Source organism: Gallus gallus, chromosome 1 (genome assembly GCF_016699485.2).
Source record: "Gallus gallus isolate bGalGal1 chromosome 1, bGalGal1.mat.broiler.GRCg7b, whole genome shotgun sequence".
NCBI lineage: Eukaryota > Metazoa > Chordata > Aves > Galliformes > Phasianidae > Gallus > Gallus gallus.
The window spans coordinates 175,087,665-175,114,306 of NC_052532.1; the positions used below are offsets into that span (position 1 = coordinate 175,087,665).

A 26,642-nucleotide genomic window follows, 5' to 3' on the forward strand; every position below is an offset into this window, starting at 1 on the left:
CAGTTTCTTCCTGAGACATAATTTCCTCTTATTCTTTCCTCACCTGCTTTGCTTATCATTTGAACTTATGCTACAGGGTGTTAAAGTTCCCCTTTTCTTTTCTAGTCTTTGTAATCCATCAAATAATTGTTTTCTGCTTTGACTATACAGTAATACTGTGCCCATCACAAAATCACTTCTTTAATATTTTATTTAACAGAGTTGGCCAGTTTTCTAACTAGAAGCCTGGAGACTGCACTCTGAGAAGTTCATTTATGCCAGAATGGAAGCAGATGTTAAAGATCTGTCATTGGGGCCCTTACGCTCTCCAACTATGTCTTAAGTGTGCACACATATCAACAAGCACGTGTAAACTTTGGCATTTGCATACGTTCTGTGGTGTCAATCCCTGCATTAGCAGTCGTGTCTCTAGGTCTGCTCAGGCACTCACAAGCAGGAGGATGAGCCCAACTGATTCAGTTGTTGATGCTGCTGTTAAGACTCTTGTCAGCCCAGCGTGTCTAGAGTTTGTGAATGGAAGCCCTGGGAGTCTCAGATTTTGAGATTTACATTTTGAAAATGTAACCACTTTTAAATGATGTCTGTGTTTCTGAAGGTTCGGCAAGAATTAGTCGAAGAATATGAGCAAGTTAAGAGCATTGTCGACACTTTAGAGAGTTTTAAAATGGACAGACCTGCAGATATCCCTGTGTCCTATCAAGATGAGCCTTTTAGAGACCCTGCTGTTTGGCCACCTCCAGTTCCAGCTGAACACAGGTAATGAATGAGTGGCTCAGGCAGGCTGGTGGAATTAAACCAGGCTGCCTTAATTTCGTGTTCTTTTTAGAATGTATTTGTAACATGAAAATCGCATTTCATTTACATTGTAGTAATTTCTAATAAAGCATAAATATAATTTATTGGGGAAAAAAATAAGTAAATTATAGTCAGATTTATTGCTGAAACTCTTAAAAAGTCAGTCCTTTATTCTGGTAGGGCGGATCTTGGACATAAGTGAGCTTTTGGTGGCAGTTGTTTTTGTCATGTGCAGAGAAAACATTTTTCCATTCAGTTTATTTAAGCAGTAGAACTCATTGGTGGCTGAGGAATAGATAAGGAACTGAAGGATCTGGAAGGATGTGGTGGTTAGAAACCGCTCCATACCTACAGCTAACATAACCTTTATTGAATCAACCGGTTAGTTTTATTGCTAACCGTGTTCTGCTCTATGTGGTGTTCTTTCTTCTGTAACCACTCTAAAAGTAACATTAGCCAACTAATAGTTTTCTTCAAATAAATTGCATGTGTGTTTTGTGAAATTCCTATTTTTCTCTAATAGAGCTTGACACGGGTGGTTGGAAAAAATGATCCAATTGAAATGCGCTTGGCAACCTTGTCCACAGCAGGAGGTTGGAGCTCAATGATCTTTAAGGTCCCTTCCAACCCAAGCCATTCTACGATCCTAAATACAAGAGTCAATTTTTTCATGCCAGTGTGCTTTGTATCATTTTAATAACAAATAACGTTGACGTCTGTGTGCTCATATATCCGAAGGAAGAAAGTAAAGTGAGAGATCTGGGTTAGCAGAAAGAAGTGCCAAGTTGTGTAAATTCATGTGCTTTGTGATTGTCAGATAAATTGATTTTTATGTTTCAAAAAAAAAAAAAGCCCATAAGAATATAAAAGTAAAATAATATTAAAATTGATTGCTTTGAGGGGTGACATAAATGATTATCAGAGCTTTTGTGGTAATGCTGTGGGAAATACATGATATATTCCTTCTTGTATCTTCTGTAGAGCTCAGAGCCCAACAGTTCATCCACATCTTTAAGTTCAAATTTAATCTTATGCATAAAAATAAGGACAATCAGCCACTCTCCTGTGCTGTTACGTTTGAAGAAACTGTTTGAAAGCAGAATGCAGCAATTTTAGACAGGAGTGCATATAAGTATGTGCTGCTGTTAAATCGTATTCTAGGGGAGTGTTTTTTTGCAGACTATGCAGAAGATGAAGTTGGGATCACTAATTAAAGTTGGGTGACATTTCTGGCCACGTATTTCAGTTCTGTGTTCCAAGACCAATCCCTAGAGCAAAATGACTGTGACACCTCATCTTAAAAATAAATTCCACCTCCTCCTGCTGCTGCTCTGTTCCCTTTGACATCGTGGGTGATGCACAGAGTAGAGGTGCTTGCAGTTTGGCTTTGTTTACATTTACTTTTGAGGCAATTTTTATGTTTTGACATTTTTACACAGGGGAATGAAGATGGCAGCAGGAGGATTGTTTTAACGTTCTGTCTGTCTCTCTCTCTGTTTTGGGGCCTGTCAAAGTTATTAGTCAGCTTTTGTTTTGCTGCGGATGTCTTCTGGCTGGGTAGAACTTGTACATAGGAGTGTAGCCTCATGTATTCTCCTTATTCAAAGGAGAATATAATTGCAGAGGAAACTGCAATTACAAGACTCAGTATTAGTAAGTTGTATCCTCTCTTGTTATATGCATGTTCATTTCTTCTAAGATTGGTATAATAGTATTGACTGTTATCTTTCTTTCCACTACTGAAACTTTGCTTTTGTATATTCTTTTCTTTCTTTGTGCGTCAGACAGAAGCAGAAATAGGTTTCTGGATTTGCAGATATCAAGAGATAAGATAGGAGCTTGTCAGCTTTGGTGATAATTCACCAAGGCCGTTAATAGAATATTAGAATCGTTTCTTTTGAATGTTGCTCTTTTGGCTGTTTTTAGCATGTTTTTGTTGTGCTTTCCTATTGTCCAGGGCCCCACCTCAGATAAAGCGTCCCAACCGAGGAGCAAAGCCCTTGAGGAAGGAATCCCCGGGCCTGCAGCCCCGTGGGCCCGTGGGCAGAGCACAGCCAGCAGTGAGGAGCGACAAACCTGCAGGCAGCCGTGACAGGGAGCCGAGGGCCAGAGGGAGGGATGACAAGGTAAGGAGTGCAGCCAAGCCTGGAACCGTTCTTAGCTTCAGTTATCAAATAACGAAAAACTCTGACTGATGTGGCTGTGTAAAGGCCCTTCTCTGCCTCCTGCCCCCCAGCCCCTCTTTTTTCTTTAAAGAGATTCAGTTCAGGTTTGGAAAGTGCAAAAGTGAGACCAGTGCCCTTCTCTAGCCTTTATGAATAGGATTCCACAGTGCTGTTGCTACTGCCATGCCATAGTAAGATGTGCATGGAGGTCTAGGAGAGCTGTGTGAGTGCTATGTCATGCAGGTGCGTGCCAAGTTATTTGAAATTAAAGATTTGAATGTGACATGAGGGAGGCATAGCAATTTTAATTTTCTTTCATTTATGAAAAGTCTTTTGTTTTTCTTACTATGTTTAGGAAGGTACTTCTTGGAAAGGGTTTTTTGTTTTAAAAAATAAAACAAAAAGAATAAAAAACAACAATGAAATGAATTGGAATAAGTTATGGATTCTTTCTTTTCAAGATCCATGCCAAAGAATCAGTGCTGCAGTGAAAGAAGTAGTGATTCACTGTCAAGGAAGGGCTGTGTGTCTGAAAAAAACTGCCTGTGTGTACAAGTCACTGTTTGAGACACTTGCATTTTAAATGTAATTGCGGAGTCAGTGCTGGGAACCCAAAGAATCTGTGGTATGAATGATACAAGTCCAGAGTGTGCTGAGATGGCTTTGTCCTGACAAAGAACGCAAGCATCCCGTTCTGTGCAGCATGCAGTTTTGTAAGGATCTTGGTAAACAAATAAGAGAATATTTAGTCCAATTTTTTTCCAGGTGACTTTGGTCAGCACCTTTATGGCTTTTCTATTACAAGCTGCATCTAAACAGTGCAGAAAGAACTCAGAATGTGCACTCTTTCCACCATAAGTAGCTCTTTTGATACACAAGAAAAGCATTAGGGTATACCAGCCCTTATTATCAGTAGCACATGAGGCCAGGCATATCTTTAGCAGTGCCACTGGGTGATGCACGGATCAAGTTTAGTCATTTTAGAAACCTCTGAACTCTGAATCTGTACAATCTAAAATAAGAAGTGTGTGACCTGCAACCTAATAAAAAGCTTCTAACGATCTGTGAGATGATTTACATGCGTGCCAGATACACATGGTTTGTGACAGATTCCCCAGATGTGTTGGTGCAAGGTAGCCTTCAGAGCCTTAACTGTGATGAGGGTGGGCTCTGCAGTGATGACTATTACTGGGCTTCACTGTGAGGAGCTCACAACAGCATGGCTTGTACAGTAGTGTCTGGGAATAATGTGGTTAGTAACACCATTGCTGTCAGACAGATTCATGAAGGTCTTCCTTTTAATATGGTACATTTTAAACACTACCCTCATCTGAATAAATTGGTCACTAGGTGGCAGAAGGAAAATAACTACCAATGCCTGCTCTTCAAGAAACGCATGCTCTTCTTTTTGTGTTTTTCTAGCTAGTTGGTAGTTATGTTAATTTCTTTGTCTGGGGTATATATGCAAAAATCACACCAGGTTACAGCTTGTCATGTGCTTTTCGATGATTTTTCTAAAGAACCCATGATTTTCCTATGGAGATAATTTTGAACGAAAGAGGAAATAAGCAGGTGTGGGAAGTGAAAGAACTTAATGCAACTTTCCGTATTTTCTACAGAGGCACAGAAAATAGGTTTAACTTCCCTTTCAGTCTTATCCTTTCTCATTTTGCATGTGTTGATAATTTGCAGTTTCTGGAGTAAACCTCTGTGTGTCAAATTAAAGACGTTCAGTAACTCTTCATGGCTGGTTAAGAACAATGGAGCAAAACTGAAGCTTCAAACGAAGTCACCAGATATCAGTTTTCTCACAGTAATTAAGCTCTTTAGTTTTCAGGGCTTGGCTAGAACTACTAAGAACATACGATGAACTTGGATGACAGACCCATTTCCTGAGATGTTGGCTGCAGTGTAATAGGTTGTACTCTTTTCTGGCTATAACATTACCATGTAATATGCATATTTATTTGTAATATTTTTCAACATAAAATATAAATGATGGGGCTGTATTTAGGAGTATTTTGCTTCGCTGTGTGTATGAAGCTTTCTATCACTGTTCCTTCTTCCCAGGCCATATCATCTTTTCATTCTGACTGTAATCACCCTGGGATAAGGATTTTTTTAACCCGACTCTGCCTGTAAAATGCTCTTTTGTAGTCTTCCATAAAGTAATTTTGAGCTGAAGCCCACCTTAATGGTTTTTATCCACTAAACCCTTATATTTACACATTGCTTTTCCAAAAATACTACTTTCAAGTGCTTTTTCTTCTGAGTTCCATGGGAAATTGTTTGGCTGGTTCTCAAGGTACCTTCTGCTGCATAATTTCCAAGAGTTTTAGCTTCCCTTCAGTAGCTCAATTTAAAGAGGCAGTATGACTGTTACCTGGTATGTCTCTGAGCAATTTCCTAATGCTATACTTGTACATTTTTTTGGAGTAGTCTTTAGATTATTTTTGAACCTCAGTGGATGAGGATGGTTGATATTATGAAGGATATGAAACAGAAAAGGGCTGTGCTGCTGTATCAGTGAAGGGAATATTAAAATTGATCAAGATATGATTGTAAAACATTTTTTTTCTTGATTATGCCGATAGGCAATATCAGAAGGAAAGGCAAGGCAGGTTATAGGAAAATGAATGTGAGATGAAGTAGTTGCTTTTAGGTGGAAGTACAGGCATCCATGCATTATGGATGGAAGACTGCATAATCTCCATCCCAGTATTGTGCAAGGACTGGGGTGAGATGGCAGCACTGGGAGCAGAGATTTCCAGTAAAAATTACTGGCTCTGATATTTTCTTAATGAAATGGCAAATTGTGTTGACCATGTCTGTATTTAGAGGTGAAAAGGAAAAGTGATCCAGGCAACTGGAGTTTTTAATTTTATCTAAACAGTGTGCAAAGTTTTAAAACAAATATAGAGCAGAAGAAAAGTAGAAGACTTGGGAGTAGCCAGAATAAAGGAATAGTGGAATAGAGATAGAGGAATAGAGGAGTAGTGGAGTAAAGATGCACTGTTTCTTAAGCACAGGTGTTGTCTTCACTAGCACTAACACTTAGAGAAATAAATTAATCTACCTAGATGCCACATGGGAAGTAATTGGTTAATCTAGAGAGACCTAGAAGAGGTGTCGAAGAAGAGTAGTGGAGGAATTAAGCAGCAAGAGGAATTTAGACAAGTGGTACTGAAAGATAAATTTACAGTCAACTGGTAAGTTATTTATGGATTTCTTCAAGGCCAGAGACTTACTCTTGTTTTAGATTTAGATTAATGACTGGGCCACAAAAAAGAGACAAGTGCTGATTAAACTTGCTGATAACACCGAATTGGGAAGAACCAACAGAGAATGATGAAGGTGTTGTCAAGGAAGGGTTGGATGACTGTGCTGGAGCCATGGGAAATGGGATGATATTCAGTGATGCAAAGCAGCAGCCCATGTACTTGGGGATGGCAATGAAATTTTCTGCTAGAAAATGGGAGCTCAGCAGTTGTGGAAAAGCTTTAATGTATCAGCAGAAATGATCATAGAATCATACAATCACCAAGGTTGGAAAAGACCTCTAAGATCATCCAGTCCAACCGTCCACATACCGCCAATACTTCCTACTAAACCACATCCATCAGTACAACACCTAAATGTTTCTTGAACACCTCCAGGGACGGTGACTCTGCTACCTCCCTTGCAGCCTGTTCAGCACCTGATCGCTCTCTTGGAAAAGTAGTATTTCCTAACGTCCAACCTGAATCTCCCCCTGGTGCAACTCGAGGCCATTCCCTCCAGTTCCTCCTGTCCTACTGCTGTTACATGGGAGCAGAGGCCGACCCCCACCTCACCACAACCTCCTTTCAGGCAGTTGCAGAGAGCGATAAGGTCTCCCCTGTGTCTCCTCTTCTCCAGACTGAACAACCCCAGCTCCCTCAGCAGCTCCCCATCAGACTTGTGTTCCACACCCCTCACAGTTTCTGAACACACTCCGGGGGCTCGATGTCATTCTTGTAGTGAGAAGCCTGTGGTGGTACCAACTGAAAGGAGAGCTACCACTGCCATTGGGATGCCCCTGGTGGCAGTGACTGGAGCATTTTGTGTGCGTTCAACAGCCATGCTCCAGGAAAATGTGTTCATACGAGAAGAGAGGAGAGCAGAAGGTCTGTCAAAGTGAACAGGAAGCTGTATTCCTCTGTTTTCAGAGGATGCTGGTTTGATATGGAAAATGAGGGCAGTGCACAGGCACGCTTTTTGCCTGTCAGGGTAGTGGGCACATGGAAGAGATGACTACTGAAACCAATGCACAAACCTAGCACAAGAACAGATACAGGTTCATTTTGGAAACAAGAATTTTATTCCAGTAGGTCAGTCTGACACTCCTTCATGATGCATTTCTACATGTGTTTAAGTCAGAACTTGGCAGAGGAGGAGACTTGGTGATATGATGGCCAACGGGCGTGGGTGGGATCAATCTCTTGGATACCTGTGCACCTCTGCCTACACTCACACACACGTGCACACACATCCTTACTGAGAAGTCATCACAGCAGCTTTAGCTAAATCTGTTTTAGGAAAGAGATGAGGATCTGATTGGAAACATTATATTTTATGACTCCGAGAACATGTAACTCAATCCTGCCTGCATCCAGGTGACACATTTTTCTTTCTTTCTGGTCTCTACTCACTTCCCTACTGACTGCAGATTGCATATTGGACCAATTTAGAGCTGACGTTAATAATTTTATTGCATGCGAAGACTGTAAATGTTTTAAATTTTGGTTCAATTCCAGAACTGCAAAACCTGAAACACTGAATTCCATCAAAATGATGATCAGCACGACGCTGAGAGCATGCCTCCCTTCTCTCTCACACCGCTGGCAAGATAGGCACAGGAAGTAGGGAAAATGACCATCCCTGGGCCATGCAGCTTTTCTTTGGAGCTGGGCTCGGGCCTTATGGTGGCACTGCTGTGAGCTGGTGGCTGGGCATAGGACCCTTCCTTTTTTCCTTTATTTTGCCTTTTTCTGCTTTACTTTTTTTTTCTCCTTTTTCTCCTTTTCTCTCTCCCACCTTTTTCTCCCATACCTTTTTCTCCTTCTCTCTTTTTCTCCTTTTCTTTCCCCCCCACACTTCTTCTCATTTTCTTCTTACCTTTTCTCCTTTTTTTCCTTTCCTTTTTCTATTTTCCTACCTTTTTCTCCTTACCTCCCCTTTTCTCCTTTTCTTTATTCCTCTCTTTTTCTCCTTTTCCCTCTTTTCTCCTTTTCCTTTTCCATTTTTTCATTTTCCTTTTCTTTCCTCCCTTTTTTTCCCCTTCTTTCAGCTACCATGTGAAAGGCTCACCACTGCCTGCACCACTTTACACATTTGCTGTTCTGTTCAGTTTGTCCCACACAGCAAACATCCTGCAGGCAGAGGAGTGACCCTGCCTTGGCCGTGGCTTTGAGCTGCTGCTTCAGCCTCCTCCCCCCGTGCCGTAACTGAGCGACCTCCCTCCTCTTGTGCTTTGCAGCCTGCCTTGCTTTGCTACACCCTGCAAAAGCCAAACAGATGACAGGTTTTGAGAAGCTCAAGAAAAGTCTTCCTCTAGGAAAATCAGTTCACTGCAGAGGATTATGAGAGAAATGTGTAACAAATACCTTTCATCTTATTGTGATTTTTTTTTCTTTTTTACAGTTACATTTGGATTCCATTTTCTGTCTTCTAAAACCTTCCAAACTCTACAGGGCTTTCTCTCTCTGTTTCCTTTTTTTACACCAGCCCATTACATTTTTGACATCAGCTTTTTGTTCTGAACACAATTCTCAGCTTAATTTCCATTGCAAAAGCCCTGATCTGAGGGCACCAAACAACACTGACTCCACTTGGAAGTGAGAAATAAAACCAGAGAGGAGACAAACGGCTCCCTCATGGGCGAGTGGTGGGCATGCTGCAGCCGCTGCCTTCCCCTTTTTGCAGTGCTAGGTTTGTTGTGTGTCTCCATCTGCCTCTCAGCCTCTCCACGAGGCTGCCTTTGTGCAGCCAGCTGAGATCCTTTAGCTTGCTGCTCAGGCTGAGTGAGGAGTCCCAAAGCAGCTCCCTGCTCAGCCCCCTGCCTTACAGCTGCTTTCGCAGCATGGCCGAGCACTGCCATTGAGCTGGGAGGGAAAGCGGTTTCCATCTGAAGCCCAAGAGGAGGAGTGGGGTTCTAATGAATCAAAGGGAAAACAGTGCTTTGCCCCACAAGCTCAATGGCATTGTGGAGGCATTAACCAGAGACCTGTGGCTCCTGGGGGCAGTGGCAGGGCTGAGCTTGGCTGTTGAATGGATCTCAGCATGGTGCAGAAATTGCTGGAGTTCAAAGAGGTCTGGGTGACTTGGGAGCTTCCTTCGGGCTCTCAGTGTGGCCCTTAAATAAACATGACCTTTTAAAAGTATTTAAGTCTTAATGGAGCTGGCTTCAACAAGGGAAGGAAGTGGATAGGTTGCAGCTGAGGAAAGGAGAAATGCTGGGCAAGAAGGCCTTAATTAAACAATGGGAAAGATCCTTCTTGGTTCTCCTCCATTGAAGATTGCACATGTCACAGCTTTGTCAAGACAGTATGCCGTTGGTTTAGCTCTGGCGTGTAAAGTGGCAGATGGAGCATCTTCAAAACTGATTTGGGTGGTCCAGTTTTCAGCTGGAGTTGGACTCAGTGATCCTTATGGGTCCCTTCCAACTCGGGATGTTTCATGACTTCTGTGTGATGCAGCTGAAGCTCCAACGCCAGCTGCAATGTTAGCCTGCTTCTGCATTCCCGTGTTCGGTGTCAGTTACCTAAAGAGTGGTTTAGCATTGTTATGAGAATCTGGTTTGCTAATAAATAAAACAAAAAAAGCAACTAACCAGCCCACCCACTGTGATGTTTAATGAGGTCTGGTGGGGTTTTATCACTGTGAGCAGCATCCATGAGGAAGGCATTGTGCTGTTGTGGTGGAAGCAACCACAGGTGTTTGGGGATGCTTCTTGGAGTGCAGGGTGTGAAAGCATTGGGTTTGCTGGCCATCGTGGTGCTGTGATGGCTGTGTTAAAGCTTTGTACCTTGCGGCTTGAGCAGAAGCAAAGCAGACAACATTGCTGTATGTTACCAGTAAAGAATATGTGCAAAGGAAAATATTCTTATGTACCTCTGTGACTTTCACTTTTAGGGAAAGAAAATACCCCAGGAAGGTGTTGCTGATGATGTTCTAAGATTTGATGGAGCGGGTTATGACAAAGACTTGGTCGAAGCTCTTGAAAGGGACATTGTGTCAAGGAATCCAAGCATTCACTGGTATGAGGCTTTTCTCTATTGAAGTGTTTTTGCTAGTGTGGGGAAGGGGAGGAGTTATTCTTCTCCTAAACTTTAAAATAGGGAGCCATCACGATTTTCTGCAAATGAGCAGTGCAAGGTCTTTTGGCTTTAACAGCTTATTAATTTGATTACAGTTAGGCTTTTGTGCTAACTGGTATTTTTTGCAGTACATCCATTGCAAGTACTGCCATAATAGAAGTGCACTCTAGAGAACTCTAAAGATACCTCTTTGGTGTTCACGTTGTCCAAACCAATTTTTAATTAAGCAGCTGAGAGTAACTTGAGTTGAAATTCATTTTTTTCCTACCTTTCACAATTGGATTTAGTTTTAGGTCACAGGATTGTAGGAGTACTCTCATGAGGCTAATACAGGCATGCTAAAAGAGATGGTAGTGAGGGAAAAAGTTTTTTATTTGTTCTCATGTAAGAGCAGGAGAAATATTGTCATACAGGAATCTCATAAAAGTTTCTTTCTCTTGTACAGGGATGACATAGCAGATTTGGAAGAAGCCAAGAAATTATTAAGAGAAGCTGTTGTTCTTCCAATGTGGATGCCTGATTTTTTCAAAGGGATCAGAAGGCCTTGGAAGGTAGGGATTTATTTGGTGCTTTAGTAAATGGCAAGCTGTAGTTATGTGTGCCTGCTGCTGTAGAGTGTGTGGATGCCTGTAGCGGATACCTCAAATGCCAAATAGGAAAGTTCAAGAATTTGTTCATGAAATCCTCTCATAATGATTCATGTAAAATGCACTGAAATAAACAGCTGGAAGTGTATGCTGGTTTCACACTATATAATTCTTTTGTGTTTACTCAGTCATTGCTTCTCAATGTCAATAGATCAGCCTGCGCATGGGAGCAAGCATGTAGTGCATATTGAGAGAAGCAGAAATGCCTAATGGAAAGCTTGATTTGTTACGATGGCTGCTTTTCAACCAAGGAAAGCAATCATTGGACTGGTTTTATTTCTGCATGTGCCAGCTCTCCCTTATGCTGACTGCACATTGCAGGCTGCATGATGCAAGGAATCAAACAGAGAGAGAAGGCTGGTCTGATGATTTAGCTTTACAGCTATGCTTGCAGCTAGACTTAGTTACCTCTGGAGTGGCAGGAATTCAAAGTGGGAGCGTGAGCTGCTGCAACAGTAAGGCTATGGGGCTGAGCTGGGCTGGGTGATGGACTGGTGACACGCACGGCCTGGGCTTTGCTCAGAGCTGAAAGGGAAGCAGAGGGGAGAATGTTGCTGTACACAGAAAATAAAATTATCTTGCTTTAGTTGTGGGATGGACTGACACTTGTTTTAGTAATAACTAGTCACAGCATAGCGATCATCTGATTATGGTGATAAACTGGGGCAAGAGACTGCTGCAAGCTGCCTGTCATTCTGAGTCTCCAAAGACATGACATGTGTAGAGAATGCAGTATACATGGGTGGTTTCTGCAGATTAGTACAGTAGTTCAGCATACATCAGACCTTGTGTTACTAATGCTTGCCCTGTCTTTTCCTGTTTGGCGCTTGAGACTTCTCTGATTTATGCTTAGGACTGGCCTTCAAAGCTGTCCTTCTTCAGCCTGGCTACTCTTGAATCCTCACTGTGCTGTCTGTTTACAAAACTAAGTCATGCAGCATTTGAGGAGTAAAAAACTTGTCATTTTGGGGGCTTGTGTCTACAGACAGTAATGAGAGGAAGATGAAATGGTGGGAGTCAACAGCAGGAGACTTGGGATTGCTGTGTGAGAGATGTTCACAGAGGCTTTAGTGAGTTGCAAGGCAGTGGTCCAAACCCGGAATCAGCAAAACTTGTGGGCTGGAGCTTTATGGCTGTTGGTGTTGAGTGTGATTGTGGTTAAGCACCAGCGGGCTTGAGGTTGACTTTGAGGTTAACCAAGGTATCAGCTTGGACAAAGCCTAGATATCACTGGTCACAAATACAGGGTGAGATTTTAGTATCTGTTAAATAGCTGAATCTCTCTTCTTTCCTCTTGGTGTAGAGGAATTTGATCCATACCCTCATTATAGGCTACAGCTGCCCCATCTGTCCAGTCTTCAAAAACTTTTAAGGAAGTAAAGAGCTGCTATGCTGCTTTTTCACCTCTTAACATGGCTAAAGGATGTAGTGGCCATCTGTCTTTAAGGCAGGTATCTCAGCAGGCTGCAAGCAGCATGAAGAGCGCTGCTGATCCTGTCTCCAAACACTGTGGCAATAGATAGGGAAACAGCAGCCTGGTTGTCAGAGTTAGTCTCTTTCTCTTTGCATGAGATTATCTTTTCCTGCTGGCCAGTATTGCTTCTGGAAACTAGGTGGTTGCAGACGTGGAAAAAACGTTACGATTATTTCCTTCCTTCAGTCTGAAATGCAAATTGATTTCTGACAAGTCCATGAAGGGTCTTCATTGTTAGCCTTCTCCCTGGTGACTCGTGAAGCTGTAACTCTCCTGAATTTATTTCTCATGCAGAACAGCATGCATTTTCCTTACTGTTGACCTCTGACTGTGCTACAGGGATGAGAAGTTTTGAAGAGAAGGCTGTTTCTCGCAGTAATCAGTGTAGCAGCAGGCATTTGTTGAGCCCAGGCATTCAGGACAATAACTCAGGGAAAAGGCAGCCAGATCTGTTTTTGGATGTTCAGATTCTCCTGAGAATAATTCCCAAGACAGCCCTTGCTGTTTGCCCCTGCATTCAGAGGACAGTGCCTGGTATGAAGGAGCCAGCTGCCTTCCTGATTCAACACAGGTGCTGTGTGGTTGCAGCTGGGTCTCTGAGTGTCCACAGGCTTGCTCTTTCTTTTTCTCTGAACTGTTTTGTGCCAGGAAGGCCTGGCTGCTTGCTGCGCTTCCCACTGCTCTGCTAGTGATTGTTACAACAACAAGAAGTAACCCTGCAGTGATTTCATCAAAACACTTACTCCCTGCAGTGTGTTTCAGCTTCTTATTGGAATACTTTGGATTAACAGAGCCTTAGAGGAGGAATAAAGAAGTCTTTGTGTTTGTCAAGGATTTTAACTAGTGAGTAAGTGGCAGCCTCCTAGATGCGGAGAGAAAGAGTGACTTGATCCTGTGTTTCTCTTTGCAGCCATACACATCTCATTTTGCTGAGAAATCAAGGTGTGGCTTTTTTTTTTTTCTTCTTTTTTTTTCTCTTTATTCCCAGAGAGTTTGGTGTTCCCCTGGCTTTGCATCTGGTGTGGCTGCGTTGAACCTGTGTTAGGTCCATATATAATGCCCCTAGTATCCTCTGCTAGGTAATGCTCACTGTTGTAGTTACACAGAAGGTGCAAAGCAATGGGCTTTTGAATGAAGCAGTGAGCAGGGCGTGTGGCTGAAGCTGGAATTTGACCTTCCAGAATAATGGGAGACCAAAGTGACATCCAAAAGACTGACATTAGCCCCTTGTATCATCAGCTCCTACAGTAAACACAGTTTGTCAGGAACAAGGGTTAAGTGTGATTTGATATAGATAGTATTTTAAAATATAAAAATAAGCACATTTGAAACTTAGAACAGTAAGTCATCTCTGCCCTACCTATCACAAGCAGCTGTAATTTTCACCCAGTCACTCCAGGCTCACACTTGCATTATTAAAATACTATTGGTATGACTGTGCAGCAACTCAAATCATAGTATATGTCTGAATGTTCATGGGGTGAAAAAAAGAGTCAATTTGCTTTTCATGCTTGTTGCCCTGGAGTTTAGGAAACCTTGAGCAGCCTGAAGGGCGACACTGGACCGTTAGCTGTGTGGAGGAAGTATGAACATTTTGAATTTAATTTACCAATGAATGTATGTTGAGCTTACATTAGCTAAGTGTTAAATGGCAATAAAGGTATTAAGAGTTAATGGGAAATGGAGTACAGAGAGGCTATTGCTTCTGAGTAGTACATTTTTGAATAATTGCATTCCCGGTTGATTTGTTTTTATAGATCTCTTCCATGTCATTCTGTGTGCTTTTTGAAGTAAATTTTTGCGAGGAACAGATGAAATCTAATTTGCTATGTGGCTTGCATTTAACAGATATTTTACGGCTATGGTATTTCATGTAAGATATTAATTGCAAAGCGCATTATGATATGCAATTCTAATTCTAGCTAATTTGATTACCCTTGCAACCCAGTACAACTTAATTTTAGGAAACTCTTGTTAGCATATGGTACGATTTTGTAGTTGGGGAAAAAAGGCTTGAATGCTACGTTTTTCATAGTGCTATGCTCAAAATCATAGTGCCCTGTTCTAGTGCTGAGGGGGTGGTACGGTGTGTTGCTGAAATGGTCACAGGGACTATTCATGAACTTAAGTATTTAAAATAGGATTGTGAACTAGCCCTCCTTGGAGTCAGCTGTAACCTCATGGTGGAAGGAATCGCTTATTTTTGGAAACCTGTGTTGTTTCTGTTGTGTCTCACTTAAAAAATACTCTATTTGCTTCGAGTTATGGTGATTAGACAGTCTTGATGCTTCAGTCTTAATGGTCTTGATGTGGGTCCTGAGTGCACTGTGTATGTAGCTAAAAAGCTGCTTGCGTAGTGATGAGAATGGTTTGACTTAGAAGGGACCTTTAAGCTCATCCAGTTCCAACCCTCTGCTGTGAGCAGAGGCACCTCCCAAAAGGTAAGGTTGCCCAAAGCCCCATCCAGCCTGGTATTGAACACCATCAGGGATGGGGCATTCACAGCTTCTCTGAGCAGTCTGTTCCAGTGCCTCACCACCCTTTGAGCAAAGAATTTCCTCCTAATATTTAATCTAAATCTCCCCTCTTTCAGTTTAAAACCATTATCCCTTGTCCTATCACTATGCTCCTTAATAGAGTCTCTCCCCTGCTCTCCTGTAGGCCCCCCTCAGGTACTGGAAGGCCACTATAAAGTGTTTCTGGAGCCTCCTCTTCTCCAGACTGAACGAGCCCAGCTCCCTCAGCCTTTTTGTGTAGGAGAGGTGCTCCAGCATTCTGATCATCTTCATGGTCACTTCTGGACTTGGTGCAGCAAGCCCATGTCCTTCTTGTGCTGGAGACTCAAGAGCTGAACATGGTATTGCAGGTAGGGCTTCATGAGGGTGATGTAGAGGGGAACAATCATCTCCCTCAACCTGCTGGCCACCTCTGTTTTAATGCAGCCCAGGATGAAGTTAGCTTTCTGGACTGCAAGCGCACATTCAGTTTTTTGTTAACCAGGACCCCCAAGTCCTTCTCCTCAAGACTGTTCCCAATCCACTCCTTGCCCAGTCTGTACATATACCTAAGATTGCCCCGATCCAGGTGCAGCACCTTCACTTGACCTTGTTGAACTGCACGAGGTTCACATGGGGCCACTTCTCAAGTGTGTCCCGGTCCTTTGAATGACACCCCTTCCTTTTGTTGTTTCAAATGCTCCACTCAATGCCCTGAGCAGGAGAGGTGTGTGCTCCTTACTGTCTTACAGACAGAGCACAGATAGAAAGGCAATCTAGTGATGTGTTTGCCAAGCTGGGACTTGATTGTAGCTCAGTTGTCCAGGTGACATTTTTTTTAATAATCATTGAAGTTCATATTAAATGAAGTTGAGCAGCAGTCCACATAAGCCAAAAACTGCTGTCCAGCAGTGTGGTGAGAATGGCTTTTCATCCAGGAAATGGTAGGCAGTAGTACTTTGGCCACAGAAATACTAAGACAGAGAGATTAAGCAGTAGGACAAACCCTTGTGTCCAGTGAATGTTCTCATGCAGACTGAATTGTAAAAACCAGCCAGATTCATACGTGTACATGGTTAGGATTTTTTGACAAAATGTTTTTCTGTAGGAAAATGCTCTACTGACGAACACAAAAAGTATTTTGGTTTCGGTGGAGCTTTCTTCATGAAGGAGTCTTCCAAAAAGATGAATTCATTCTCTTCATCCGTCTGTACAGCCACTTGTAAGCTGGGAAAGATCCAAGTTCAAGTCCAGGCCCTGCCTGATTCAGAGCAAGTCTGTAAGTCTGTCACCTGCCTCCCAGGTGATAGCTGCAGCCTTTTGTGATTTCGACTTCAGTGGGGCAGTAAGGAGAATAAGTCACAGAATGCTTCCGTGCTGTTCTCGTAAAGCAGGATTCTTCTGTTTTCCACTGATGACGACCGTGACATTAAGCAATCAAAATACTGATTTTGGTTTATTTTGAGATGTAGTATAGAGGACTGTTGCGCAAAGTTTACTTGTTGTTCATCACCTTTGTTTTCACCTTTCAGGGCGTGCTGATGGTTGGTCCACCTGGTACTGGCAAAACAATGCTAGCAAAAGCTGTTGCTACAGAATGTGGAACAACGTTCTTCAACGTGTCTTCCTCTACGCTGACATCTAAATACAGAGGCGAATCTGAAAAGCTTGTCCGCCTCTTGTTTGAAATGGTATGTCCTCAGTGATGTGATCTGGGGATCAGTGAGGCGTGAAGGGGCCTCCCTCTCGGTTCCCTGCCCCTCCAGTAGCATGCTGAAAGTATTGAGTTCACTGCACTAAGACTCTCTCATCCAGATAGAGAAAAGACAACGTGTGTATTCATCCTTTTCTGAAATGTCACTGAGGATTAGGAGGGAAATGGCTCATCACTCACGTTGAGGATAGTGCTTTCCTGGCTAAAGGCAGAGTGGTGATCTTGACAGAAATTATAGGGAGCCATTTAAAATTGGAAAGAACTGAGAACTATTATTCTAGGAGCAATACATATTCTAGTTCTGTTTCTGTTCTGAGTGATGGACAAGCTTCTCACTGTTTTTGAGTGCAGTCCATCATGTGGGCTGTGTGAATGATGTACCCGTGTGGACCTATACTGAAAGGGTTATTCCTGCCTTCAGGATCTACTTCTGGCACACTGTCAGTTGAGACCTCTGTCTTTTGAGATGGACAATTCTGTTCTATCCCCTCTGCCTTGCCCTCACCAGCACAAAACCACAATATTAAAAACTGCCTACATGGTGATTGTGTTCCTTTTCCTCTTTGCAAGACCTCTGACTTGAGGAGTACAATTTAAAATGGATAAGCTTAAGCATGTGCCAAACAGATTGTGAATCAGGGTCTTGAATTACTTTCTTGCGACAAGCAGGGAAGGTAATATATGTAGTATCTGAACTGGGTCGTGGTCTGATGAGGGTTTGTGCTTGCTGCTACATTCTTAATAGTGATGTTTTCATTTGAATAAAGGCAAGGTTTTACGCTCCAGCAACAATCTTCATTGATGAAATTGATTCAATCTGCAGCCGCAGAGGCACATCCGATGAGCACGAAGCGAGTCGCAGAGTCAAGTCAGAGCTGCTTGTGCAAATGGATGGTAAAGATTACAGATTTAGATCCATGCTTGGGGCTGGGATGCTGTTTTGTTAGAGATGGGAATGTAAAAAACTTGAACAATCTGGAAAGCCTGACGTTATGGATGGGGGAAAAGTAAGGCAAAATTTGAGAGGAATGCATTCGCTGAGAATTTGAAGGCAGATAAGTGAAAAAGGTGCTCTGCTTTATTTTTTGTAAAATGACCATTTTAGAAAATTGAGAACTCATCTTGAAGAGATGCTTTGCTATTGGAGAAGCAGATAATGGAGACTTGTGAAGTTTAATACAGGTCTTTTTTTCTTTTTTTTAAAAGCAATTTAAACAAATTTCTTCTCTTCCATAGAGTCTCCTGCTCAGGGACCCCATCATCAGATCTGATTTTGCTGTTTGCTGTGGTGACAGCTAATATTACCCTTTTAGGTATATTCTGTACCTGTTCTGTGCAGGTGCACGCAGTGAGGACCACCACCCGAGGAATGTTCTGTGGTGTAGTGCTTTGATAACCACCTCTATATAACAGTTGCTACCGAACCACTTTGTTTATAATGTCCTCAAATGTTCATTGTGGTAAACCCCATGTGAGCAACTTGTTCTCTCCAAGTGAACATTTCTCTACAGTCCTCGTTTGGAAGGTCAGGGAGTGATTTTTGCTTCTTCTATGGCCACATTTGACAGAGATGGTATTTTTGCTGTGGCTAACAGTGCTGCACTTGCATATGACTGTGTTAGTAGCACTGTCAAAGAAAGCCCTTCCATGTCTCAGCAGAAGAATGAACCGTTCCTCTTTCTGTGGCAGTGATGGTCCTGCTACATCAGCCCTGTGAAGTCTGGAAGGCTGCACTAGGAGTGTATGGAACAGCTGCTGAGCTTTGTCTGAGCTTTTCTAACATTTGCACAGTTTCTTAGCAAGCATCTTGATCAATAGGAGCAGCAGAGTGAAATTTCTCTAAACTGTTGTGCTTGCAGGGGTAGGTGGTGCTTTGGAGAATGATGACCCTTCCAAGATGGTTATGGTATTAGCTGCTACAAACTTTCCTTGGGATATTGATGAAGCTCTCCGACGGAGACTGGAAAAAAGGATTTATATACCTTTGCCCACAGGTACGTTTGGTACAAGCATTTTACTTTAAAATGTCCTGAAGCTACTGTAGGACTACGCCAAGACTGTTGGATTTGGGAAGAATCTTTGTTTTTGCGATGAGCAGTGAAATTCAGGAGTTAATCATTTGGTTGGATTGCTTTATTCTTAAAGACAGTGAGAGAAAGGAAAAAAAAATAAATACTTGCTTGGGGGCTTAAAAACAAAGAGCTGCTGCATTTCATTGCGAGCCCATTGATGGGTTCTTACACTGAAAGAGAGTTAGTTTTAATGAGCCTGGAATTATTTTAAATGTTTAACAGCCAATCCTTGAGTGATCATCAAAGACAGCCTTTGGACATGTTAAGAAATACTGCAAATGCACTCGTGCCCTTGCAGACGAATGCAAGGAAGTGGATCCATGAATTTCCACTTACAGGCTTAGTTCATTGTAAATCACTGCTTGCCTGCCGCTATGAGTAGGCTGCGAGTCGCTCAGAATGCAGCAGGCTGATTGCTTTCCTGCCCCGAGACGTCTCAGCTTGTATTGTCTTTCCCAGCTGTCATTCACCTGTCCTATTAATTTTGAGATTCCTATCGCTTGAAGTTTGCATAGCTTTGTTTCTTCTTGCTACAGTGGATGCTTCATCTCCCTGCATGAGCACTCAAGATAACAAGATGCGTGTTCGTGCTGACAGCAATTGTGATTGAGTTTAGCAGGTATAAGGACACTTAATAGTTGTACAGCTTGTCTGCGCAGCTCACAGCTCCTAACAGGATGCCTGTCTTTATGACCAATTAGTTTAAAATCCTATCAGCTCTTGCTCTTGTTTCTAATTAAACAAGATTGTTTTTTTGACACAGTAGATTACACCCTGGACAACATGTGAGATGTGCTCCTGTTTTATTTCCAGTCTTATGTTCCCCTGCATTTATTCCATATATAAGAGAAGTTGAGCTGTTCTGTGCGAGCCTAAATGATGTTTTTATTAACTGTGCTATGCCATTTGATGTGGCCAGGCAATTTAATGAACAAAATGGTATGTCATATATACACCTCTGTGTTGGGGCATTTGGTGCACACGTACATTGTACCCTTTTTCTTTTTTAAAATACTGCAAGGGCTTGCTTATCCCAGTAGAAAAATTAGAAGAATATTCTCTGATACAGGAGGCTCTCTGCAGGTATGCTGTGTGTACACTGTGCTCTGTAAATAATAAATCCCCACTTTATAGCTGGTCCCAGTGGTGCGTGATTGATACCCATCTATATTCTTGACAGTTCTGCAGAGCACTCCAAACTAGCAGCCTTAGACAAGCTTTCTGGCTTTTTTTTCCCCCTCCTTTTTTAAAGTAGGGCCATCAGTGAATAAAACATACGCGATGTTTCCTTCCGACTTTTGGCTTTTCCTAGTGCTGCTCACTCTGCCAAGGTTGTCCTCTGTTCTGAGTCATAACCATTACTGTCTGTGGAAATAAGGGGCTGAGCTGGTTGGTGATTCTGTACTGCAAAAGCCAGGAAAGCATTTATCCTCCACTTTGCCACCATTATGCAGAGTAACACTGAGGCCTAAGCTGTCAAGCCCGGAGTGTTTAGCATATAGACTGAAATGCACATACGGATGTGCTCTCCACAAGAAAAATGGTTAATTGGCTGCATCGATACTCATTTACACAGCTGGTTATTGCTGTATGTATGCTACACTTAGGTCTGAAAGTGGGATGCCAGGACATTGGTATTATACATACATTAATACATTTACTGCATTAACGTATCTGTTTTCTGTCAGGCTTCAGCAGCTTTCTTGGGTCCCAACTGGGTAAAGTGCTTAAACACATACTTAAAGTTCAGCCTATTGTTAGGGGCTTTGTGTTGTCTAAAGCTCTCTTAATAGAATCCTCATTGTGTTTCTAATTAAACTGTGTGAATAATACGCAATCAAACACTTGAGCAGAGTGAATCCGAAGGGATATGAGAAGAAGCAGACATTTGTAGGATTGTGCTTTAGTGCCTTTGGGTAGCCTGTCACCAAATGCTTTATCACCTGAGACGTAACAGGCATTTCTAATGATGTACAACTTCGGAAAATGCCTTCAGAACGCACTATTTTAATATACAAATTGAAACCTTATCCCTTACTGTATTTGATTCCACGCTGTACTGTGATTTGTTGTCCCATTCTTTTTCTTGTATCAAACCCTTTTCTTTGTATTCTTCACTGAAAAATGTAAATTGTTGGTGTTTTGTTTTGTTTCTCATGTTTGCAAGATTTCAAACACACGTTTTTATGTTGTAGCAAAAGGCAGAGCAGAACTACTTAAGATTAATCTTCGGGAAGTAGAACTGGATCCTGACATCAGCCTTGAGGAAATTGCTGAGAAGATTGAAGGCTATTCTGGTGCTGACATCACTAATGTCTGCAGGTATCTCCTTCCCATTAATTTGCAAATGAGACCGCGTGGCAAGTCGTCATCTGCATTATGTGATTAAAAAGAAAGCAATCCCCACAGCAGCTGAAGCAGGCTAAGTGTGAATGTTTTGGGGGCCCAAATCTATTTCTTGGAACTGCACATTACTGTCATGTGGAGCAGTCAAAACACCATGGTGTTTTGCATGAGATGTCATGCAGTTTGCTTAGATCTTAAGTAAAAGTTATCTGAGCAAATCTCCTCTTGTGTTAGTTACCCTTGTCTGCATTAACCAAATGTTGATTAACGTAGTGCAAATAGGTTTAGGAACTCTGCATCCCTTATAGAGATAGGATCCCTGCCAAGTGGAACCGATCCTTTAAGAATGTGGCTTGGGAATATTTTTTCTTGCTGCTTTACTGAAATTGTGAAGCAGCACCATGGTTTTGAAAACTTTGGTATGTATCACACAGTGCAATAGTCAAATTACCTGCTCTCCCTGAGGCCTGTGTTATTCCCCGCTGGGAAAAAGCCTGGGGAAGGAGAAAATGTGATTTCTAACTGCATGTGAGCTGTGCTGTGAGAAATGAGCAGCACTCTCTGTGGCAGTGGGCCACGCTGAAGGCTCCAGAGCTGGGGAGGAGTGGTGGAACAGGTAGAGCATGGGGAGCCACAGGCACCGATGGCCTCAGTCCCAGGGCCACGTGGTGTCAGTATCTGACTGCTGCACGTGGGGAGGGTGTTGAAATTGTAATGGCGTGGGGAGAGATCTGCGACATCCACAGCACTGTTGGAAGAGAAAAAGAAAAATCCTTCAGTGCAGTTCTTCTCCTGCCCTGTCCTTTCCTGTGCTGAAGATGTAGAATTTCATCTCTATGAATCATTACAAAAGGCTTTCAGTTTTATAGTTTTAATTATCTCTGTGCATTTGCCATATGGTTAAATGAGTTTTGGTGCCAGTGCATTCTTTATATTGAATTAATGTTGGGATCTGGGAATGTGGATGCTAACAAAGATGTGAACCGCATCTTCTCTGGTAAATAAATGCTCTCTGAAGTGTTCCTGCCAGTGGTTTCTAGCGAGAGAATACAATCAAAATTCATAGGCTTACAGCACATGCTGCTAGCAATTAGCTCCCATGCATTGTCCTGTATTTCCAGGGATGCCTCTTTAATGGCAATGAGACGGCGTATTAACGGCTTAACTCCAGAAGAGATTCGGGCACTTTCTAAAGAGGAACTTCAGATGCCAGTTACCAAGGGGGACTTTGAGTTGGCTCTGAAGAAAATCTCCAAATCTGTTTCTGCTGCAGACCTGGAGAAGTACGAGAAATGGATGGCGGAGTTTGGATCTGCTTAATCTCACCGACAGCTTTCCATTGTAAGAGTTTTATGGCTCTTGTTGTTTTCACTTGCAATGTGAGTTAGAAATCTTTTTAAAGGTTTAATAAAAGGTCTGCCGTTCTCCCTGTCCCACCCCCACCCCTTCCTGGTGACAAGATCTTTTAAACTCTATTTGCCTTTAAAGGGACTGAACATAATAACAAGCTGAAACGGTTAAAATAAAAACAAAAAAAATAAAAAATAATGCCTGAAATAGTAAAAGCAGACAAACAGGAGGGGAATGAATATACTTCTGAGAATAATCACCTTATTTTCCCAACGAAGAGCAGTGCTATTTACCTCCTTACACTCATCTTTCGTGGCTAGAATCAATAAATCAGCTGGGGGATGTGGCTCCACAGGAGCTAACAAGGGCTCGCTTACCCCCTGTTCCAAGTGCTGTGTTCTGTTGGGTTGCCGACTCCGCCTCCCCCAAACGTGGCATCGAAGTTGCTGTTCCCTGGTGCTGTTTTCTGCTTGGATTTCCAGAGCAAAAGCCTGAGGATTAATTGGCATTTACACAGAGGAAGTGAGGATCAGTTTTCCATCAAGATGCAGGCTCAGCTCTCCTCTCTTGTACACCCATTTGGCTTTGATGTCACTTCAGATTGGAATGATGTTACCTGTGACTTCTCCTAATGGAAATGAGAAGGAGAGGAAAAGACCTTGATTGCTTTCATTCCATGCTGAATATGGTTTGTACCACTTTGACCTGTAGGCACTTTGAAGTTTGACCAGTAGGCACTTTGACTTTATATTGTGCTTTTATGTAGAATCTTGAATTTTGCTTTCTAAATATTATTTAAATAACAGTAGTGAAAACACTAATATGTCCTTAAAATGTGTGGCTGTGGACTTCCAGGTCCTCTAGTTAGGCCTGAGTCCTTTCCCAGCTTTACTAAGCAATGGTATTTGCACTTGTTTATGTCACAGAACTATTTTTGTTAAACTCCTTAAATGAAGGTTTCTTAAAATGTATAAATGCAATTAATTTAGGGGAATTAATCTGTACAATCTCTTACATGTTCTTACGTGTTTCTTCCTGCCCCAAGTACAAGTGCAGGGATGAGAAGGGTTAGGTTATAAACTATAGCATGATAAATCCCCTCTGGAACATAACTGTCATGCTGACAGTATGGACTTCTCGCAGCCTCAGACTGTGTGTCTGACTCATGTAGGTTTCCTAATGTAGGAATGGGAAGGATAGGTAAAATTTACAGAGGAATATGGAAGCTCTGAAATTCTTGGTGATTTTGTAAGCATGACACGAAGTGTCTTGGTAGATCTGAGCTGTTCTGCAGTTGGGTGGGTTCTGCACCCTCTGGCTCTCTGCTGAGACTCCTGGTGACATAGCCAGGTGTCGTAGGCTGGAGTAAGAAATTGCTCTTGCTCAGAAATGAGGCCAAGTATTCAGAATCGCCTACCATGTCTTGGATGGGAGTATATATTTTTTTACTAGTGCTTGGTAGTTCCAAATAATGTTTGTAATCCAGCACGTTGGTCTTTTGGGCCATGACGTGTGAACCACTAACATAAATGCTGCTTTAGTGTGTCTGCTGTTCAGGAGCAAGGACAGTCAGGATATGTGCTTGACAACTCTGCAGCATCCTTCTGATTATGCGAGCAACTTGTGTGGTTGTAGTATCTTCTCTACTTTGTCAGCAATCCTTTTTTCTTTCTTTCTCTGTAAAGACCACAGCTTGGATGGATCATGCCATTTTAAAGGGCTCCACTAATTTGCATGGAGAAACACCACAGAGATTCTGTAAATCCTGCATTTGACACAAGACAGCTGGGGCTGTAGAGGCCTGCTTTTATGTGGCCTTTCAGAAATATACTTTCCCCCAGACTGGTTGAAATACAACTTCTGTCCCAATCTTTCCAAGGATTCCACTGGCTTTGTTACATTCTTGACCAGTGAGATTAGAGCAGGAAGAACATCAGCTTTTCCCTTTTCACCTACAGAGAGAAAATAAGAGCTCCAGTCACTTTTTGCCTGCCCAGTTTGCACCAACTGCACAGTATAGTCTTTGCTCTTCATAATATCTGCAACTGTTAGAATGAAGCACTTCTGTCTGCCCTGGAAGATGAGCAAGTGCAAAGCTGCATTTGTCTCTATCATTTTTGGGTAAATTACTACCAGGGCCAGCCTGTTCCTCCCAGGGAATAGCTGGACCTTTATAGAAGGAAAGCTTTGAAAGCGTTGCCACAGTGTGTCATTTCTTCCTTATGAAAGCTGTAGGCTGCAGCTATTATTCTTTTTTCCTTTTTTTTTCTTTTTGTTTTACTGCAGTAGAAATGAGGAAAGCTGTAAGAGTCTTCTGCGGCCAGTGCCAGATTAGCACTTCAGGGTTTCTCACTAGTGAGACAAGTACTGCCCAAGGAGCTTACTCTACACAGGCAAGATCTAGAAGGAAATAGACATGAATGCCTATAACTCACACCATTCATCTGCCTGAGAGCATTGCTGGATTCAGCAGTTGCTACTTAGGAAGACGTAAGTACCAGCTTTCTCAGTTTCATGTTGCAAGCAGCAGGGCCCTTGCTGCTGTTGAAAGCACAATGTTTAGCAGAAATGTCATTTCTTGGCTTTTTGATGAACCTTCTCCCTTAAGGTGTTGAACTAACCTCTTGCACGGTAAGCAGAATACACTACACTGGACATTCCTTCTAGTTGGAATTATTTGGGTGCTGCAGCCTTTCTCTAAAGATCATGATTTGTACCTTAAAAGTGTTTTTTTTTTCTGTACAGATCCGTTCATTCTTTTCTACTGCAGAATAGCAAAGTGGAAGTTTCCAGGCCATAGATATTTGTCTAGGTGATGGCTGTGCCCGAGTGTTACAGGGGGCCCCTGTAGATTAGGCACCCCACAAGACAGAGACCATCTCTATCATGCCAAGACTCTTCAGTGTAGGTGTCTGGCCCTAATGCTGACCCTTTCATCTCCACCCAGTCTCACCATTGCACTCACCTAGGTGGGCTTGAAGATTGAATCGTTGCCTCTGGAAGAGAGCCAACAGTGGGATGTAGCAAGGCACAATTAGGGAAGGGAGGCCAGGCTAACAACGGGAGGAACGCGAGACCCAAATGATGAGCTTATGGCTCAGTGCAAGTCCAGCTCATGTCCCTTTGGGGGAAAGCCTTGTTTAAGGGTGCTTGATTCATTAGGGAACAGTGTACTAGCATCTCAGCCTGCTGCAACAATTTGTTTGCTCTGTGTATAGAGCTGCATACACACCTGTGTGTGTATGTGTATACGCACACAAGTTTGTACCTATGTGACATAAAATCAAGTTCTAAAGCTGTGTTTACATGTCTCTTTCTAAATGTTTGTGAAAGCCCTCTTGGGTGGCACTGCTAATTTTTGTACAATAAGCAGTTTGATTGTATGAGGTAATAAATGTACATATAGAGTCTGTCTGTCTCTGGGCCTGTGATTGCTTTTCTGTAGCTGCTTCCAAAGACTGCCGTACAAAGCAAATTTTTTCAGCATGTCACAGTGGTGTTGGATTCACCAAAGTCTTGGGCGGAGAGCAGTTAAAGCAGAGCCTGGCTTTTTTTGGATAACACTGTCAGCAATGCTTTCCCCTCTTAAATTGGCCTTCCATTGCCACAGGCTATAAAATGGTGAATGTTCCAGTGCCCAGCACTGGGGGAGAGGAGAGCAGAGGCTCCAGCACATGTTCAGTGTTAGCACCTGATTCAGACCTCACAGCGTTGGGCAGGTTTTTTATTGCTTGCCCCTGGGCTGAACATGTAATCAGGCTCTAGAGAAGCTATATCTTCAGCTGCTTGCTCAACAGAAGACTTTCAAAAGCAAAACTTCTATTAGGAAAGAGCTTTCAAAGTTGGAAAGAGACCCCACATCTCTTGGGGCCGAGTTGATTATTTGAATTTTCTCACTAACTTCCTTCTGGAAGTATGTGTAGTTTCCAGTGTTTCATAATGCCTCTGACATGAAAGAGAGAGCAAGGGAAATTGCTGATCAAGGGATTTCAGGAGAGGTCACATCTTTGCATAGGGAGTTCAGCTCACCCCAGTTTAAAAGAGACCGCACAATAGTAAAGGTGCTCCAACTTGTTCTGATCATGGAAAAGATTAAAAGCCTTGTGTGATATAAAGAAATCCTCCATCGAGCGAGCAAAGACCCAGCTGTACAATCCGGACACGAGGAGGTAAAAGCAGCAGAGGAAACAGAGAAATAACTTTTGTCTGTTTTAGGAATAGGCTCTCCTGGATCAGCTGACGGGCTG

General features: G+C 42.4%; 1 protein-coding gene across 11 annotated transcripts in view; it reads left to right on the forward strand.

Annotated features, from left to right (window-relative positions):
* Nucleotides 1–25,805, forward strand: part of KATNAL1 (katanin catalytic subunit A1 like 1) — a 39,821-nt gene extending 14,016 nt beyond the window's left edge. For 3 of the 11 annotated variants that reach the window (XM_004938763.5, XM_015278631.4, XM_004938766.4), the window contains exons 3-11: nt 596–756; nt 2,753–2,921; nt 10,113–10,237; nt 10,743–10,848; nt 16,446–16,604; nt 17,395–17,521; nt 18,487–18,621; nt 20,895–21,021; nt 22,167–25,805. In XM_004938763.5, coding sequence (XP_004938820.1) covers nt 596–756; nt 2,753–2,921; nt 10,113–10,237; nt 10,743–10,848; nt 16,446–16,604; nt 17,395–17,521; nt 18,487–18,621; nt 20,895–21,021; nt 22,167–22,365 — 1,308 coding nt within the window. In that variant the 3' untranslated portion in view covers nt 22,366–25,805. The remainder of the gene's footprint in view (nt 1–595; nt 757–2,752; nt 2,922–10,112; nt 10,238–10,742; nt 10,849–16,445; nt 16,605–17,394; nt 17,522–18,486; nt 18,622–20,894; nt 21,022–22,166) is intronic. The other 8 variants (XM_046909898.1, XM_046909899.1, XR_001464254.4 and 5 more) reach the window with 7 other exon arrangements.
* Nucleotides 25,806–26,642: the final 837 nt, after the last annotated feature.